The 13343-nt window shown below is 58.6% G+C and overlaps 1 protein-coding gene across 1 annotated transcript in view; it reads right to left on the reverse strand.

The window, feature by feature from the left end:
• Nucleotides 1-706: 706 nt before the first annotated feature.
• The window catches only part of FER1L5 (fer-1 like family member 5), a gene marked incomplete at both ends in the record, with an annotated part of 55328 nt that continues 42691 nt past the window's right edge, over nt 707-13343 (reverse strand). The window contains 28 exons of the mRNA XM_081101517.1: nt 707-934; nt 1044-1191; nt 1447-1556; nt 1715-1908; nt 1984-2083; nt 2277-2418; nt 2614-2709; nt 2920-3008; nt 4127-4266; nt 4481-4629; nt 4795-4965; nt 5372-5463; nt 5668-5829; nt 6317-6436; nt 6745-6846; nt 6952-7002; nt 7489-7558; nt 7695-7894; nt 7971-8117; nt 8983-9084; nt 9417-9578; nt 9754-9935; nt 10772-10849; nt 10975-11035; nt 11342-11515; nt 11608-11771; nt 12108-12210; nt 12953-13067. Coding sequence (XP_080957643.1) covers nt 707-934; nt 1044-1191; nt 1447-1556; nt 1715-1908; nt 1984-2083; nt 2277-2418; nt 2614-2709; nt 2920-3008; nt 4127-4266; nt 4481-4629; nt 4795-4965; nt 5372-5463; nt 5668-5829; nt 6317-6436; nt 6745-6846; nt 6952-7002; nt 7489-7558; nt 7695-7894; nt 7971-8117; nt 8983-9084; nt 9417-9578; nt 9754-9935; nt 10772-10849; nt 10975-11035; nt 11342-11515; nt 11608-11771; nt 12108-12210; nt 12953-13067 — 3652 coding nt within the window. The remainder of the gene's footprint in view (nt 935-1043; nt 1192-1446; nt 1557-1714; nt 1909-1983; nt 2084-2276; nt 2419-2613; nt 2710-2919; nt 3009-4126; nt 4267-4480; nt 4630-4794; nt 4966-5371; nt 5464-5667; nt 5830-6316; nt 6437-6744; nt 6847-6951; nt 7003-7488; nt 7559-7694; nt 7895-7970; nt 8118-8982; nt 9085-9416; nt 9579-9753; nt 9936-10771; nt 10850-10974; nt 11036-11341; nt 11516-11607; nt 11772-12107; nt 12211-12952; nt 13068-13343) is intronic.

Genomic DNA, 13343 nt, shown 5'->3' on the forward strand with positions numbered 1-13343 from the left:
ATGGTTCTTTTGTCTTCTTTTCGGTCAAGGGGAGATTGGATAGGCCCCTGTGGTGGAGGACCCAGGTGGGCTCCTGAGGGGAAGCACGTGAGTGTGAATGCAGATTTGTGGGTTTTGTGTGATTTGAGCTCAGGTGCAGGGCCGCCTTCTGACTAGACATGGGGTGTTCTGTCCTAGCTCTTGTATTTTGTCCTAGAAACAAATGTTTGCCCCCGTAAATGGGGCTGGATGTTGTTCTGGCCACTGCACCGCAGGTGTGTCCTGGAGGAGGGTTCGTGGTGTGGCTCCAGTGGCTCACCCGACGGGGCCATTTTCTCATCACTGCCACCCTTTCCCTCTGTTTCCCTCTGACTTCAGAGCCTCTTCGTGTGGAAGAGACAGAAGATGGAGGTAGTGCCAAAGGCGACACTGCTTCCTGTCCCTGCGAGTCTTGTCCGAAAGGCTGGCCTTTCATATGGTCTTCAATACCGCCCCCCCCGCCCCGCCCTCCCCCTGCCCCCAAATTACAAAGTGGCTTTGTTACAAAGCTTGTTTATTTCAGTGGAAAATTACAGCTTTGCCTTTCTTGATGGAAGTGGTTTCTCAGCAGAATGGCCAGAATATCCCTAGCCCCTTGCTGTCCTAGAAGATAGAAATAAGGAATTGGCAAGAAGCTCTAGGTTAGGGCTGACAGTGGGCAAAGAAAAGCCAGGCAAACCTGGCCAAATTAGCCTTGTGGGGCTGGGAGTTCTGGAAAAATATGTCGCAGGTGATTCATGTGTTCCTGCAGGAGTTTCAGCTGACGGCCTGTTGTAGATTCTAGGGTAGGGCGTGGGGTAGTGAGGTTGGAAGAGCTGGCCTTCCTGGTGTTCAGTGAATTGATGATATTGGTGAACATATTCTTAGGTGCAGTCAGCCGAAGCTCAGGTTTGACCCAGCTCATGGCCAAATAGCCCTAGAGGGAATAGGCAACAGTCAGCTGAAGGTAGCAACCAGAGGCTCTCTCCAGAGGCAGCCCAAGAGCAACCAGTGCTTCTGTCCCTGTCCCCAGGGGCATCACTCACCGGAGCTGAGTACATGAAGCTGAACAGCATAAGCCCGATAATCAATATGATTGACATGATTATGATTTTAAAGCGGTAGCGTTTCCAGAAAACATAGCAGAAGTTTCTAATAGGTGACTGAAACCATGAGAGCAAGGTGTTGGTGCGCCTGTCCATAAGCGTTGAGTCCGAGAATGGAGGACAGAGGGGACCTTCAGATCAAGTTTTCCAAGGCAAAGACCTTTCTTTTTTAAAAAGCAACTTCTGCCCCATCTCCCCCTCTCCCCTTGGCTGTTCTCTCCCGACTGTGACAGCATTGAGCTGAGGTGGTGGGAAGTAACTACCCCTCCACTTGTGGCTACTGGCCACCCCCTGGGTATACGGCCAGGCTCAGCAGCTCGGCTTTCTGAATAGGGAGCCTTACGGGGGAGGGTGGAGTGTAGGGTATTGGTTAGGCTCTGACTGGCCACGTCCTGCTGCCCTGATTAAGGCTTCCTCCTCAGACAGAATCTCCAGTGTCATCTTCACTTTACCCTAGAAACACCGCAAGGGGTGGGAGGCTGAGTTATGGTCGCAGGAACCTCTTCCCAGGACCCACAAAGGGAGAGGGATTTAGGTACGGCCCCCAGGGATTTAGAGCCAGTGATGGGACACAGCAGTCCTGTGCAGTAGACACCTTCCCCAGTTCCTACCGACAAGCGCCACTTGCCCTCCTCGAGGACCTGGCAAGGCCACCAGCCGGTTGCAGTCCTCTTCTTAAAGAGGGAGAAGCGCTTGTGCTGGAGGAGGTGGGGCCACTTGGGGTCAGCATCCATCATCCTGATGGAGCACAGGCTTGGGTGCTGGGCCGGGAAGGGCATGTCAGACAGATCCAGCTCTAGGACGCCTGAGCCAAGAGAGGTGCAGTCGGCACAAAGGAGCTCCCTGTCCTGAGGTCGTAGGCCCTAGGCCAGTAGCTCACCTAGGAAGTCATCAGTGGTGAAGATGTCATTGTCCCAGATCTGGATGATGAGCCGGGCCGGAAACTTCATCACCATGGGGTCTAGGCTCCATATGTAGTCCTGAAGGATGGCAAAGGAGTGTGTCACCGCCACTCCTAGGAGAGTCCCCTTGGCCCTCTGAGGAGCCCACACCTGGCGTGATGGACTGTCCAGGAAGAGGGCTTCTGCCGAGGCCTCATTCCAAGTGTTCTGGTGCAACTGCAAGTCTCTGAAGGGAGGGGCAGGAAGAGAAGCCCACCTCCGCGTTCATTACCTTCACACTCAGGACGCACATTTGCTCAGCCACCAGGTAGTCCAAGGTGAAGATGAAACGCCAGTTGAAGATGCCCTCGCCAGTCAGGGATTGGTAGTGGATGTCTGTCTTCTGCATGTCCTTCTCTAGCCCGAATAGCCACCTGGGGTCAGAGTCCTCTCACTTGGGCCCATGTGCACTGTCCCCAGTCCCGAGCTGGAGCCTTTTGGGAAGGGCCGCCCAGTGGATGCCAGGTGCAGTGGAAGTGGGGAGATGTCACCCCAGGACGAGGAGGACCCACAGGAAAGCTAGAACAGGACTTGGGGAGCTGTGCTGGAGCCCTGCACCTCTGCCTCACCCTTTGACGTAGATGTCACTCATCTTCTCGTTACTCAAATTGACACTCTTCAGGTCCACGTGAGCAGTTTTCCAGATAATGCAGCGCAGCTCATACCTGCGGCCATGGCACCCTGAGCCTTCGCCAAGGACTCACTGCCCAGCAGCAGCCTCGGTGCGGGAGGCTGGCCTGAGTGGCCACCCTCCATGCCCACTCACGCTGCACTGGCGGGAAGGGAGTCCCCAGCATTCCCAGCAGAGGGAAGATGCCAGCTGCTCGGTACTGGGAGCCCTGGTGCCTGCCCCCAGGAAGTGCGCCCACACTCACCTTGTAGGCTGCCTGGGCCTGATGTTGACTGGGGGGCCAGGAGGCCCCAGTTTCTTGGGGAAGATGTCCACCCACATTTGTATCTTTCCCTGAAGCAGAGATGGGTTAGCTGGCAGGGGTTCCTAGCCTGTCTTCTGTGCTGGTCTGGGAACCCTGTTCCAGGTTCTTAGGTCTGTGGAGGCCATGTTCCCAGCACTGAGAGGTGGGGTACAGTATCTGAGATGGAAAGACTTCAGACAGGAAGTCAGGCAGCTGCCCACCAGCTTCCCCCTTTTCCTTTTTTTTGGCCTGGAGAAGATGCAGTCAGGTTGGTAGGTATGATGACTTTAAAGCTGATGGTCATGGGGCTGGGACGTCTTTTGTAACCAGTTGGAGGGTTAATGCCATTTAGCAGGTGATGCTAGAAGCTTCTAGAAAGCTCAGAATGGTGTTGGGCTTTTATTTATTAGCCAGCTTAGTGGCCCTGAGTCAGAGTAATCTAGACTGCCAGGCCAGATTTCCAGATTGTTTTAGAATGTGCAACCACAGCCCGAGGGTATGAAGCTATCACAAAGCACTGAGGTCTAAGAGGGATGGCACTGGTGGGGAAAAGGAAGAGGTGGAACTGCCAGCACTGGAAGAAAGATAAACTTAGTCTTACAAACTGTCTGACCTCATTTTATTTTTTTGAAGTTGACCTAATTTTTTCTTTTGTTTTGAAAACCAGTTGAGTGAGAATGCTTTTTAAAAAATGCTGAGTAGAGAACTTTGTCTAGAATGTGGTATCAGCGTGAGAAATGTAGAGTGAAGGGAGCCATTCTGGTGGCTAGAGGGTGGATGGTAATGAGGCCCTTGAGATTTTTATTCCTTCTGCTCTGGGTTCCTGCAGCTAATAGCCAAACCAGATGTGTGATGTCTGCACATCCAACCTGGTGCTGCTGCCCTGCCCTCCCGCAGGAGAGACTGAGGCAGGGTTGGCCTTGGCTGCCGGGGCGCCTCGGCACGTCCTACAGTGGACGCACAGCCTCAGTGTCCTGTACGTGACTTTTCCAGCTCTGACCCTCTCCGTTCTAAGTGGCATCACTGGAACTTCTTGCTTACTAACATGCAGGCGTGCATGTCTTCTGCCCCTGCGCATCTTTGAAAGCCCAGCTTCTCCTTTCCCTCCTGGGCTGTGTCCTAGATGGGTGTGCCCCTGTCTCCCACTCCAGACCCTCCGGCCTCATACCTGGTCAATGCCTGGCTGGCTGCTGCTGTACAGCATGCGGGTCTCTAGGTGCTCAGGTACCAGCCCCTGGGCGTGCAGGAGGTACAGTGCAAGGCGCTCCTTTTTGGGGCCCAAGTAACGAGCAGTAGGAGGCTGGGGCTCTAGATTGAAAGGGACAGGAGGGGATCCTGAGGTCAGTAGTCTTCCCTTCTCCCAGGTAGGCCCCACCTTCCTCATGCCCAGCCTGAATGGTAGCCATAGTTGCCCTCTGCAGGAGGAAGGGGAAAGATGTGCCCTCTGGCAGCTCTTCCATCCTGGAGCCTCCCTGGTTTCTGAGGCCTGGGCCTATGCTTTCTGGCCACGTGCAGTGCTCACCAAAGCGCTGCAGCTTGAATTTTTTCCCATTGTAAAAAACAGAGTCACCATCAGGGTTGAACAGAGGTGGAAGCAATCCTTTGCGCTTGGCGTGGTGTTCCAGGAGGAAGCTTGGGGACACCTGATCCCGCCACCTAAAGGGTCCTGACCTGTGGGGATGTGTGGGAGGAAAAGGTGTGGGGCCTGGACAGCTTTTGGCTGCAGGATGACAGTAGTGGGGGCAGGGAGAGACAGGTTCAGGCCCTGGCTCCCAGCTATGGGCTCCCTCCTCCACCCTTCTCTATGCCCTGGCCTTTGGTCAGGCCCGCTCTTACTGGCAGTATGATTGGGAGAGCCCACAGCGAGCTCCAAAGCCAGACAGGAGTCGGTTTTCGAGGTCGATGACTGTGGTGCCAATCTTATCATCAGGTGAAAACAGGTCAAAGTCATACAGCTCAATCTCTAGGTCCTTCTCCAGGGGGATGGTGCAGCTCAGTTCAAACATCCTGGTGGGATGGCGTTGGAGACCACAGAGACCGAGCCCATGTTACCTACATGCTTCCCACCAGCATCTCTGCCCCTCGGGCCATGCTCCAGCCCCTGGTTTGGTCCTGTGACCGTGGAGAACAGAGCCCGGAGGGCTGTTGTCTGCTAATAACCATCACCATGTGTGGCAGGAAACAAGTGATAGGCCTGTGGGTGGGACCTGGCTCCCTTCCCAAACAGCATGTGAGGATAGAACTGGGCCATCCACCCGTTCATCTCCCATCTGGTGAGCACCTTTAGTGCGTACGGCTCCATGATAGGAACTGGGCGGCTAGAAGGGAATGCAAGTTCTTTACTTCTGGGCTTTCTCCTGGCGCTGCATGGGTGGGAGTGGAGGAGAGGGTTGGGCAAGTTGGGGCAGCTCACGTGCCAAAGATGGGATTCAGGGTGTTAGGCTGGTACATGTCTCGGTTGCCAAGTTTTGTCTTTCCCAGTTTCAGGATCACATAAGGGTCACACTGGGGTTAGGCACAAGTGAGGGAAGGACAGGAAATGGAGAGTCAGGCCAAGGAGGGCAGGAGTGGGGCAGAAATGAGCCCCTTGCACCAGACAGAGCTTGTGGGGAGGGGGCAGTCTGGGTGGTAGCAGCTTGAGGGAGCTCTAGGACATGGGCTTTAGGCAGGTGTGGAAGATGGGCACTGCAGGTTTGGGCTGCTCATTACCAGGCCATTGTAGTCCTGGGGCTGCAGGTTGATTGCTCGTACCACGTACACCCGCACCAGGCATTGCTGAGGGAAGTCCTCTTTATGAGGCCAAACCAAGAACTGGCGGGGGGGCTGAGGGGCTCCTGGGTTCTCAGGAAAGGGGTAGACACGGAAAAGGCCCTGTGTGTGTTTTGGGGAGATTAGTGTTGGCAGCCGGCTCTATAGAACCCTCTAAGAGGTGCCCTGGCTGAGCTTAGAAGAGTGGGCATGTAAGGGTAGTAGGGACAAAGGTCATGTGGTCGGGGAGAGGCAGGCACAGCAGAGATGCTGTACAGGGACCACTTGTGTTTAGGAGGCACTGGGCAAAGGAATTGTGCTCGCCAGTCTCTGCTGATGTGAACTCCCATCTCAGCCCCATCCCTTCAGGTCTGAACTTCTCTAAAGCTCCTGGGCCTTGGGAAAGTGCATAGGCCAGAGCTGGGATGAGACAGACCTTACCCTTCTGAACCCTGCATAGGTCAGTCTGCTTCCCCACTTCCGAAATGGTTTTTCAAGCCCTCCCTGCCCCATCCTACAAAGAGCATATAGAGCCAGGGCTTTTATGAGAGTCTTCTGTGGACAGATGGGCATGAGGAGAAGGGGCAGCTAAGCCAGGCTAGACACCCACCTTGAACTCTCCGACCACAGGGCTGTCTGACTTGGGCTGTTCCTGGTAGAGTTTGAAGGTCTGGCAGAAGTCCTGCAGGCCTTGGAAGGCTGGCACAGCCTCCAGCTCACAGTCATACACCTGCAGGAGGGCGCGTGGGACCCAGGCTGCTGGGGAGCAGGCCCGGGCTTGACCAGAGGGCCTTTCCTGGGATCGGGGGTTGAGGGACCACCAGCTGCCAGGTCTTGTCCCCAAGCATCTGCCCACTCAGCGGTCCCAGGGCAGCCTTGGTCCCTGAACGGGTGAGGCTGGTAGCCGTGTGGCCTGGAGTGGGGTGGCAATGAGGAAACCCCCCCACACCGTGGTTCCCAGAGGAATCAGGGCTAGGTCTGCTGGCTGACCAGCAGGTTTTATTCCACCTCAGCAGTCTCCCCCCTGGGCTTCCAGACCTCCAGGGTGTGGTAGTCTTTGTCCTTGTACTTCAGGGACTTGCCGTCCCCTGTGGCCCAGAACAGCTTGCTCCACCAGTCCACCTCATACTCGTCTTCATCCTGAGGAAGAGAGGCAGCTGGCCTTCCTCTGCCCAGGCTCCTGCTCCCCTGCCTCCCAAGCTACCTGGGATTGCTCCTGGTTCCCCTGGGCTGAGCCCACATCACCTCGGCTTTGCTGGACTTGAAGCAGAACTTTTCAATGAGGTCATCTAGGAGCTGGGAAAGGAGAGGGGGTGAGTCGGGCAGAGCCGGGCACCCCACAGCCCACCCACCACCTGCCTCCTGAGAGGAGTGGGTAGAAGTCAGGGCTGACCGCACACAGGTCTTTCATTCTGAGTTCGTCAGACATGGGACTGGGGCAAGGAGGAGGGTGCGCCCAGTTCCTATTCTCATTGCCCACAGCTTCAGACTGAACCTGAACAGCAGGACCTCAGGGCCCACCCCAGACCTACTGCCTCAGAGTCTGCTTTTGCGCCAGAGGTCCCAAGGATTCCTGCGCGTTCAGGTGACAAGCGCTGCTCTAGAGCAGTGGTTCTGAACCCCAAGAGCATTGTAATCACGAGGCGGGGTGGCGGGGATCTTGACAATAATGCTGACCCTGCGCCCTGCTCCCAGCAATTCTGATGGAGCTGATCAGTGGCCTGGCTCAGAATTTTTTAAAACTCATGGGCAATTCAAATATGCAGTCCAGGTGAGACTCACTGCTTTAGAATTGTCGTGCACTGTTAGCCTCCCGCAGGTAGCAGAGCCCCTCAGGGACAAGGGCTGGGTCCTGGAAATGGCGTGGGAGAAGGTGGGGGGCCTCAAGCCCATCACTTACCTGGTGCTTGTTCACTGACAACTCTGTGGAGAAAGCAATCGTGCATCTCAGGAAGCGGAGGGCCCTGTCCCTCCCTGTGCCTGCTTACTGGTGAGGCCTGGGAAGGGCTAGGAGTAAGGACGTACTTGGAAGCCGTGGGGGCACGTAGTCCGAGGCCCAGGGGTCACAGAAGTAGGGCTGCAGGGAGTCAATGTTGGCCTGACCCACCAGGGTCTGCTGGCCGAAGTCCTTATTGTCCACCACCTTCAATACGAGGGGCAGCGCGTAGGCCTCCTCCGTGGGCATGAACTGCAGCCCAGAGAGAGGCCCCGTGAGACCTCGCTTGAGGAGTGGGCTGCCCAGCCCTTGCCCGGGGCCTTCTTACCAGTGTGAGGAAGAGGACCGACTGGGCAAAGTTGGGGTTGGTCTGGAAGTCCCTGATGGGCTCTGTCTGCCGGGCCTCTTCCCAGCACTCCACCAGCAGCTGGGGGGAACGCACCTGCTTCATGTTCCGGAGCCCCCAGACCAGGACCTGCCAGAGAGGGAGGGGCGACAGCACCTCTGTGGGGGGGCTCTGTGCTGGCAGTGATGCGTCAGGGAGCACGCAGGGCCGGTGGGCAGTGCTTGTCCTCAGCCTGGATACTCCTCCCTCCTGAGGGAGGGGCCCTCTGGCCACTGTGACTGCCCTTCACTGCCCTCCACTGCCCTTAGGCATTGTCCTTCCCTGTCTGGCCTCCCATCAGTTCTCTGAGGAGGAAGTTCCTGAGGCCCCCACAAGCAGGGGGTACCCAGATTTCTCAGGTTTCCTAATGTCAGCTACTCATTGCTGACTTGTCTTCCATAGGGTGCCATGCCGTTCAGTGGCCCACACCCTGTGATTGCTCTCAGCTGGCAGACACTGAGCACCCAGGAGATGCCCAGGCCCCTCCTGGTCAGACCCTCCTCAGGACCAGCCTGGGGCCTCACCTGGGGGGAGAATCCAGTGCCCGCAGGCCTGACCATCTTTTGCTCGTTGCCAGGTTTGTGGCGGTTGCATAGGTTCCCACGTGGGGATTTCCATGCTACTCTCAAAGAAAGGAGTCAGGGCCTGGCCCAATTCTGGTCTCCACTGGACCCATGTCACTGTCTCTCAAAGCCCCATTTCCTTCTCTGAGAGCAGCCCTGCCACAGGGGGCAGCACGCAGCTCAGATGCCACCATGGGTAGGAGTCCCCTGTCTACTCCCTGCAGCAAGTGTGCAATAAAATAATTAAACATGTCCTCTCAGAGCTGCTCTTCATTCTCTCATCTCCCTCCATCTCAGCTTTGGATCAGGGGGTCAGGACCACCCCAGGAGGGTCAGCAGAGCTCCACGTTCCCTGCCCACCCCCCCAACCTCCCCACCCCAACCATCATCACCTCCACCGCCATTTTCCTCAGCGTGGGCTGCATGCTCTTGGGGAGTGTGAAGACTCCGTTCTTCCAGGGAACACTTAAGATTGGCAGCTTCCTTCTGAGACTCTGAAGGGATGAGGTGAGAGAGCAGGGAGCACGAGGCCCCACTGGGCTGTTCCTACTGTTCTCCATCCACAGCTCAAGCAGGTCCCTGAGTGAGCTCAACTGAGGCGGCCCCCGAGCCCATGGGCAGATGGTGGCTGGAGAGCTAGGTTAGCGGGGCAGGCTGGCTGGGTTCCCCAGGCCCCGAGTTCTGGTTCCAGGCCCCAGGCCTTTCTGAGGGGGTTTGGGGGGGGGTGGAGTCAGGGACCACTGGCTGTGGGAACATGTCGCAGGGGCATGAGGCAAGGTGGGGCACTGAGTACTACACCTCCCAGCAGGGCCCTCTCTCCCAGTACCTCAGTCTCAAGGATCAGCTCACAGGAAGCCAAGATCTCGCCCTCTTCCTCCCCCAACTCTTTTGCAAAGGGATGCCACCTCATGGGGGGCAAGACCCGATGTTGGACATCCAGCCAGACCACTGGGGGCCACATGCTCCGTCCCCGGAAGCTCTCCTTGCCCTGGAGGGAGAGAAATTTGCAGAACAAGGTGCCAAGCTAGCGGATTCTGGCTCCTGGCTCCTCCCCGGGGATCCCCATGAGTCTAGGGAAAGGGCTGACAGGTATGTGTACACGATGCCCTGCGAGCCAGGCCCATTGGAGCACGTTCCCCTCTGCCCGGCCCAGTCCGCCGTACCCGCGAGTCCCGCTGCCACAGCTCCAGCGCCACGAGCGGCGGGCTCTCCCTGGTGTCGTGAGGGCTCTCGTACAGGAGGAGGTGCTGGAAGATGAGCGTCTGGGCCCACGTGGGGGCTGCAGAGCTCCTCAGGGTTTGGGTGCACTGGCTATGGTTCAAGAAGACCAACCGGACGAAGGGCTCTGGAGGGTGGGGGAGAGGGGCGAGTCTCACTGTTGAGCTGAGTGAAGCTCTCCTCTCCGGCCGCCACCGGACCACCTGTCAGGGCCCCAACCTAGGGCATCTCCCAGGGAGGCCCAGGCGGGGCAGCCCCGCCACTGCCCGCTGTGCAGAAGCCACCTCAGTGTAAGCCACAGAGCAACGGGACAGATAGGCAGAGGCCCAGGGTCACTGGTCCCACCCACATCTGTCTCACACGGCTATGGTTGAGGCTGGGTGGCACAGAGGAGGGCCAGTGGCTCCTCCGGAGGAGCTCTGAGGACCAGGCTACACGTGGCTGCCTTTTCACAGCACCAGCGAGCGGCCTTGGCGTCGGGGAGGATCAAATAGCTCTCAACACAGGTGCGGGTGCCCAGTGGACACGGCCCGGCTCAGCCCTCCTCCAGCAACCTGGCTCCCTACACAGCCACCAGCAGGACAGGGCGGAGCACTGACCCACCTGGAACCTTCCAGAAATCGCCACCCCTCCTCCCTACCCCTCATCTGTCCAGCTCCAGGGACACGTGAGTTTTCCAAATGGTCACTTCTCTTTTGCTTTCATGAACTCCTCCCTGTTCAAGGCCAGCTAAGTGGTCCCCCGAAGTGATGCCTCCCCAACTCCCCTCTTAGTTCCACAGCACTGGGGACACACCTCAACAGCCTTGCCTTGTATTCCTTGTTTTTGTGTCTTTTCCCCAAACCAGGGCCATGAGCTGCTGGGAGTTGGGGGGTGGTCTGCATATTGGTCACCCTCTTCCTTTGCCATATTTTTTATCCTGGGCCTCTGGGGAGCTGGGGGCGAAGAGGTGCTGCCACCTACCCTGGAATGTCTGGATCTGGTTGCCCATCAGGTTCCGGGCCTGGTAGATGTAGCAGAAAAGCTGGTAGTAGTGGGGCTCTGTGTAAGAGAGGAGTGGACTCTGTCACCTGCCCCCAGGACTCCACCCCAGCCCTCCCCTCTCCCTGCCCTCAGATACAGGGCCTCAGGGACCACCCAGGCACGGCTCTCAGAGAAGTGCTCACTGTTGAAGATGCAGTAGATGAAAGGCAGGTGGGGCGGCGGCGGGGTGTCCTCCGGGGCAGGCTTCCAGGAGCCCCTGGGCGTTCTGCTGAGACCCCGTGAAGGCGGCCTGTTCTCTTCCTGCCTTTTCAGCTCCTTCCCCTGCCCACCACAGTTTCCCTGAGGCTCCTGGGTGCCCATGCCCAGGTCCCCCCTTTGCCCTTCTGGGCTCCACCCTCCAAAGCCTGACAATGTGGATCCAGGACGCAGACTCCCCACCCTTGAGCTGTCAGTGCCCCAGCCTAGGGCATCTGCTGCTGCCACGCCTCCCTGGGCCCGGGCTCCAGGAGGTGGGGGCTGGGAGGAGACGCCCGGCCCTCTGAGCTTTACCAAGGACCCCTCCAGGAGGAATATGGGTGCGATGCCCTTGTCCTTGTTGGGGGCCAGCCTGCGGTGCCAGCAGCGGCGGCGGAACCGGCTCTGGGGCTGAGGGTTCAGGTGGAACTTGGAGCCCATGGTGCCGTATTCCCAGCCCTCCTCCTCCTGGGTCGGGCCGGGGTGGTCCTGCAGGGATGACAGCCGGGACAGCCTCCTGCATGGCCCGGGGTGGACCCTGCCAGCGGTCCTGCCATGTCCCCGCCCAGGTGGCCCCTCACCAGCTGCAGGAAGGACAGCGTCTCCTGCTCCAGGTTCAGCTTCCCGTGGTTCCGGCAGCGCACACGCGCCCAGCGCCGCCGGCGGCAGGTGTAGTAGGTCTTTTCCACTGAGTTCCAGACCGGAGGTAGGCCGGAGGGCTGGATCCCCACACCGTACTCCCAGCCTGCAGGAGCAGGGCCGTGGCGTGGGTGCCCAGGTCCCACAGGCTGGGAGGCTGGGAGGAGCCTGAGAGATGGGCCCCAGAAGGCAGGCTACAGGGGCAGCACTGCCCTCGTGTCCAGGTCTCTCTGGCCCTGGAAGGTGTGGTCACACTGGGCCCTGTCTCAGAACTGGGCCCAGGTCTGTGGGGAGGGTCAAGCCCTGCTCTCCGGAGGCTGGGGGACCCCCAAGAATTCAGGCCCATCCCACCCGGGAGCTTGGCTGTTTTCAGGCTGTGGGCAGTGTCGGACCCTGGCAGCTCCAGGCCCTCCTGCCCACGGCCTGTGAGCAGAGGACTGACCCTCATTGTCCACCGCGTGGTTCAGCTCCACAGTCCAGTTCTTCTTCACGTGCCAGCCTTGGGGGCACTTCACATTCTCCCGCGCCTCCACGGGCTGCCCGTTCTGCGGGTGGAGAGGCGGCGGGCTGAGGGGTGTCTGAGCCAGGGGCCGCCTTCACTCACCTGCCCGCACATTTGCTCGACCGGGAGCAGACGGCACTTGCTACGTCTAACGCCACTCGCAGTCACTGAATATGCCTTTACCGACTCGCCTTTTCGAACTATAAATAAACGTATTTTTAAAAGGAAACTTTATAGGTCCACTCTCAGTGGAAAATCAGCATCACTCCCCATAAATAGGAAATAACCATGGAAATGACTGAAAGCAAACTTGAGCGTGGCTGCCACCTGGATGCTGCCGCCGGCCCCAGCCCAGCGGCCGGCCGCGTGCCCCGGGGAGCCCAGCGTGAGGGGTATAGACCGCCCTGTCCTGTGCAGCAGTCGCCGGCCTCCCGGGGCCGCTTACATCGAAACCAATGAAGTGAAACAAAACTCAGTGCAGTTTGCCCCCCTCACAACGCCATGCTGCAAGTCCTCAATAGCCACACGTGGACAGTACAGATACAGACCGTTCCCTTCGTCACAGCGGGTTCTGCTGAGACCAGCCCCAGCCCCCGCCTCTCCTCCCCCTGAGGAGGCCGTCTCATTGGAGCCATCATCAGTGCTGGCCCAGGGTCCACACACAGGGGGACGGGCTCAGATAGCAACCCCTGGTCTAGTGCTCTTCCCACTTGGACAACCCAGCTTCCAAGGTGGCCATCTGGTTGCTCTGCCCCCACGCCCCGAGGTGGTTTCGCCCTGCTCACCACGTCGGTGTTGGGGGTGGCTGCCGGCACCCAGGCCCCCGCGAGGTCCCGCTGCTGGTTCTCGTACACCTCCTCCAGCACCTGGCTCTTGTTGATGTCTGTGTCCAGGAGGAGTCTGGGGGCAGCGACACCTCGAGTTCCCAACACATCTCCCCAAACTTCCAGACCCCTGGGGTCCTCCTCTGCTGGCCGAGTGCTCCCTCCTTGTGAACCCCACCTGCTCGGCAAGGCTGGGCTGTGGGCCGGCTTGCAGTGCAGGGTGGTGGGCAGGGCTTCTGCCTGGGCACCCCAACCCTAGGGCCGGGCTCCAGTGGCTGTGTGCCTGCCTGTCTAGGCTGCTGCTGACCGGCCTCCCGGAAGAAAGAAGTGTTGGCTCCAGGCCCTGCACCCA

Source organism: Myotis nattereri (assembly GCF_964212035.1).
Source record: "Myotis nattereri genome assembly, chromosome: 10".
Taxonomy (NCBI): domain Eukaryota; kingdom Metazoa; phylum Chordata; class Mammalia; order Chiroptera; family Vespertilionidae; genus Myotis; species Myotis nattereri.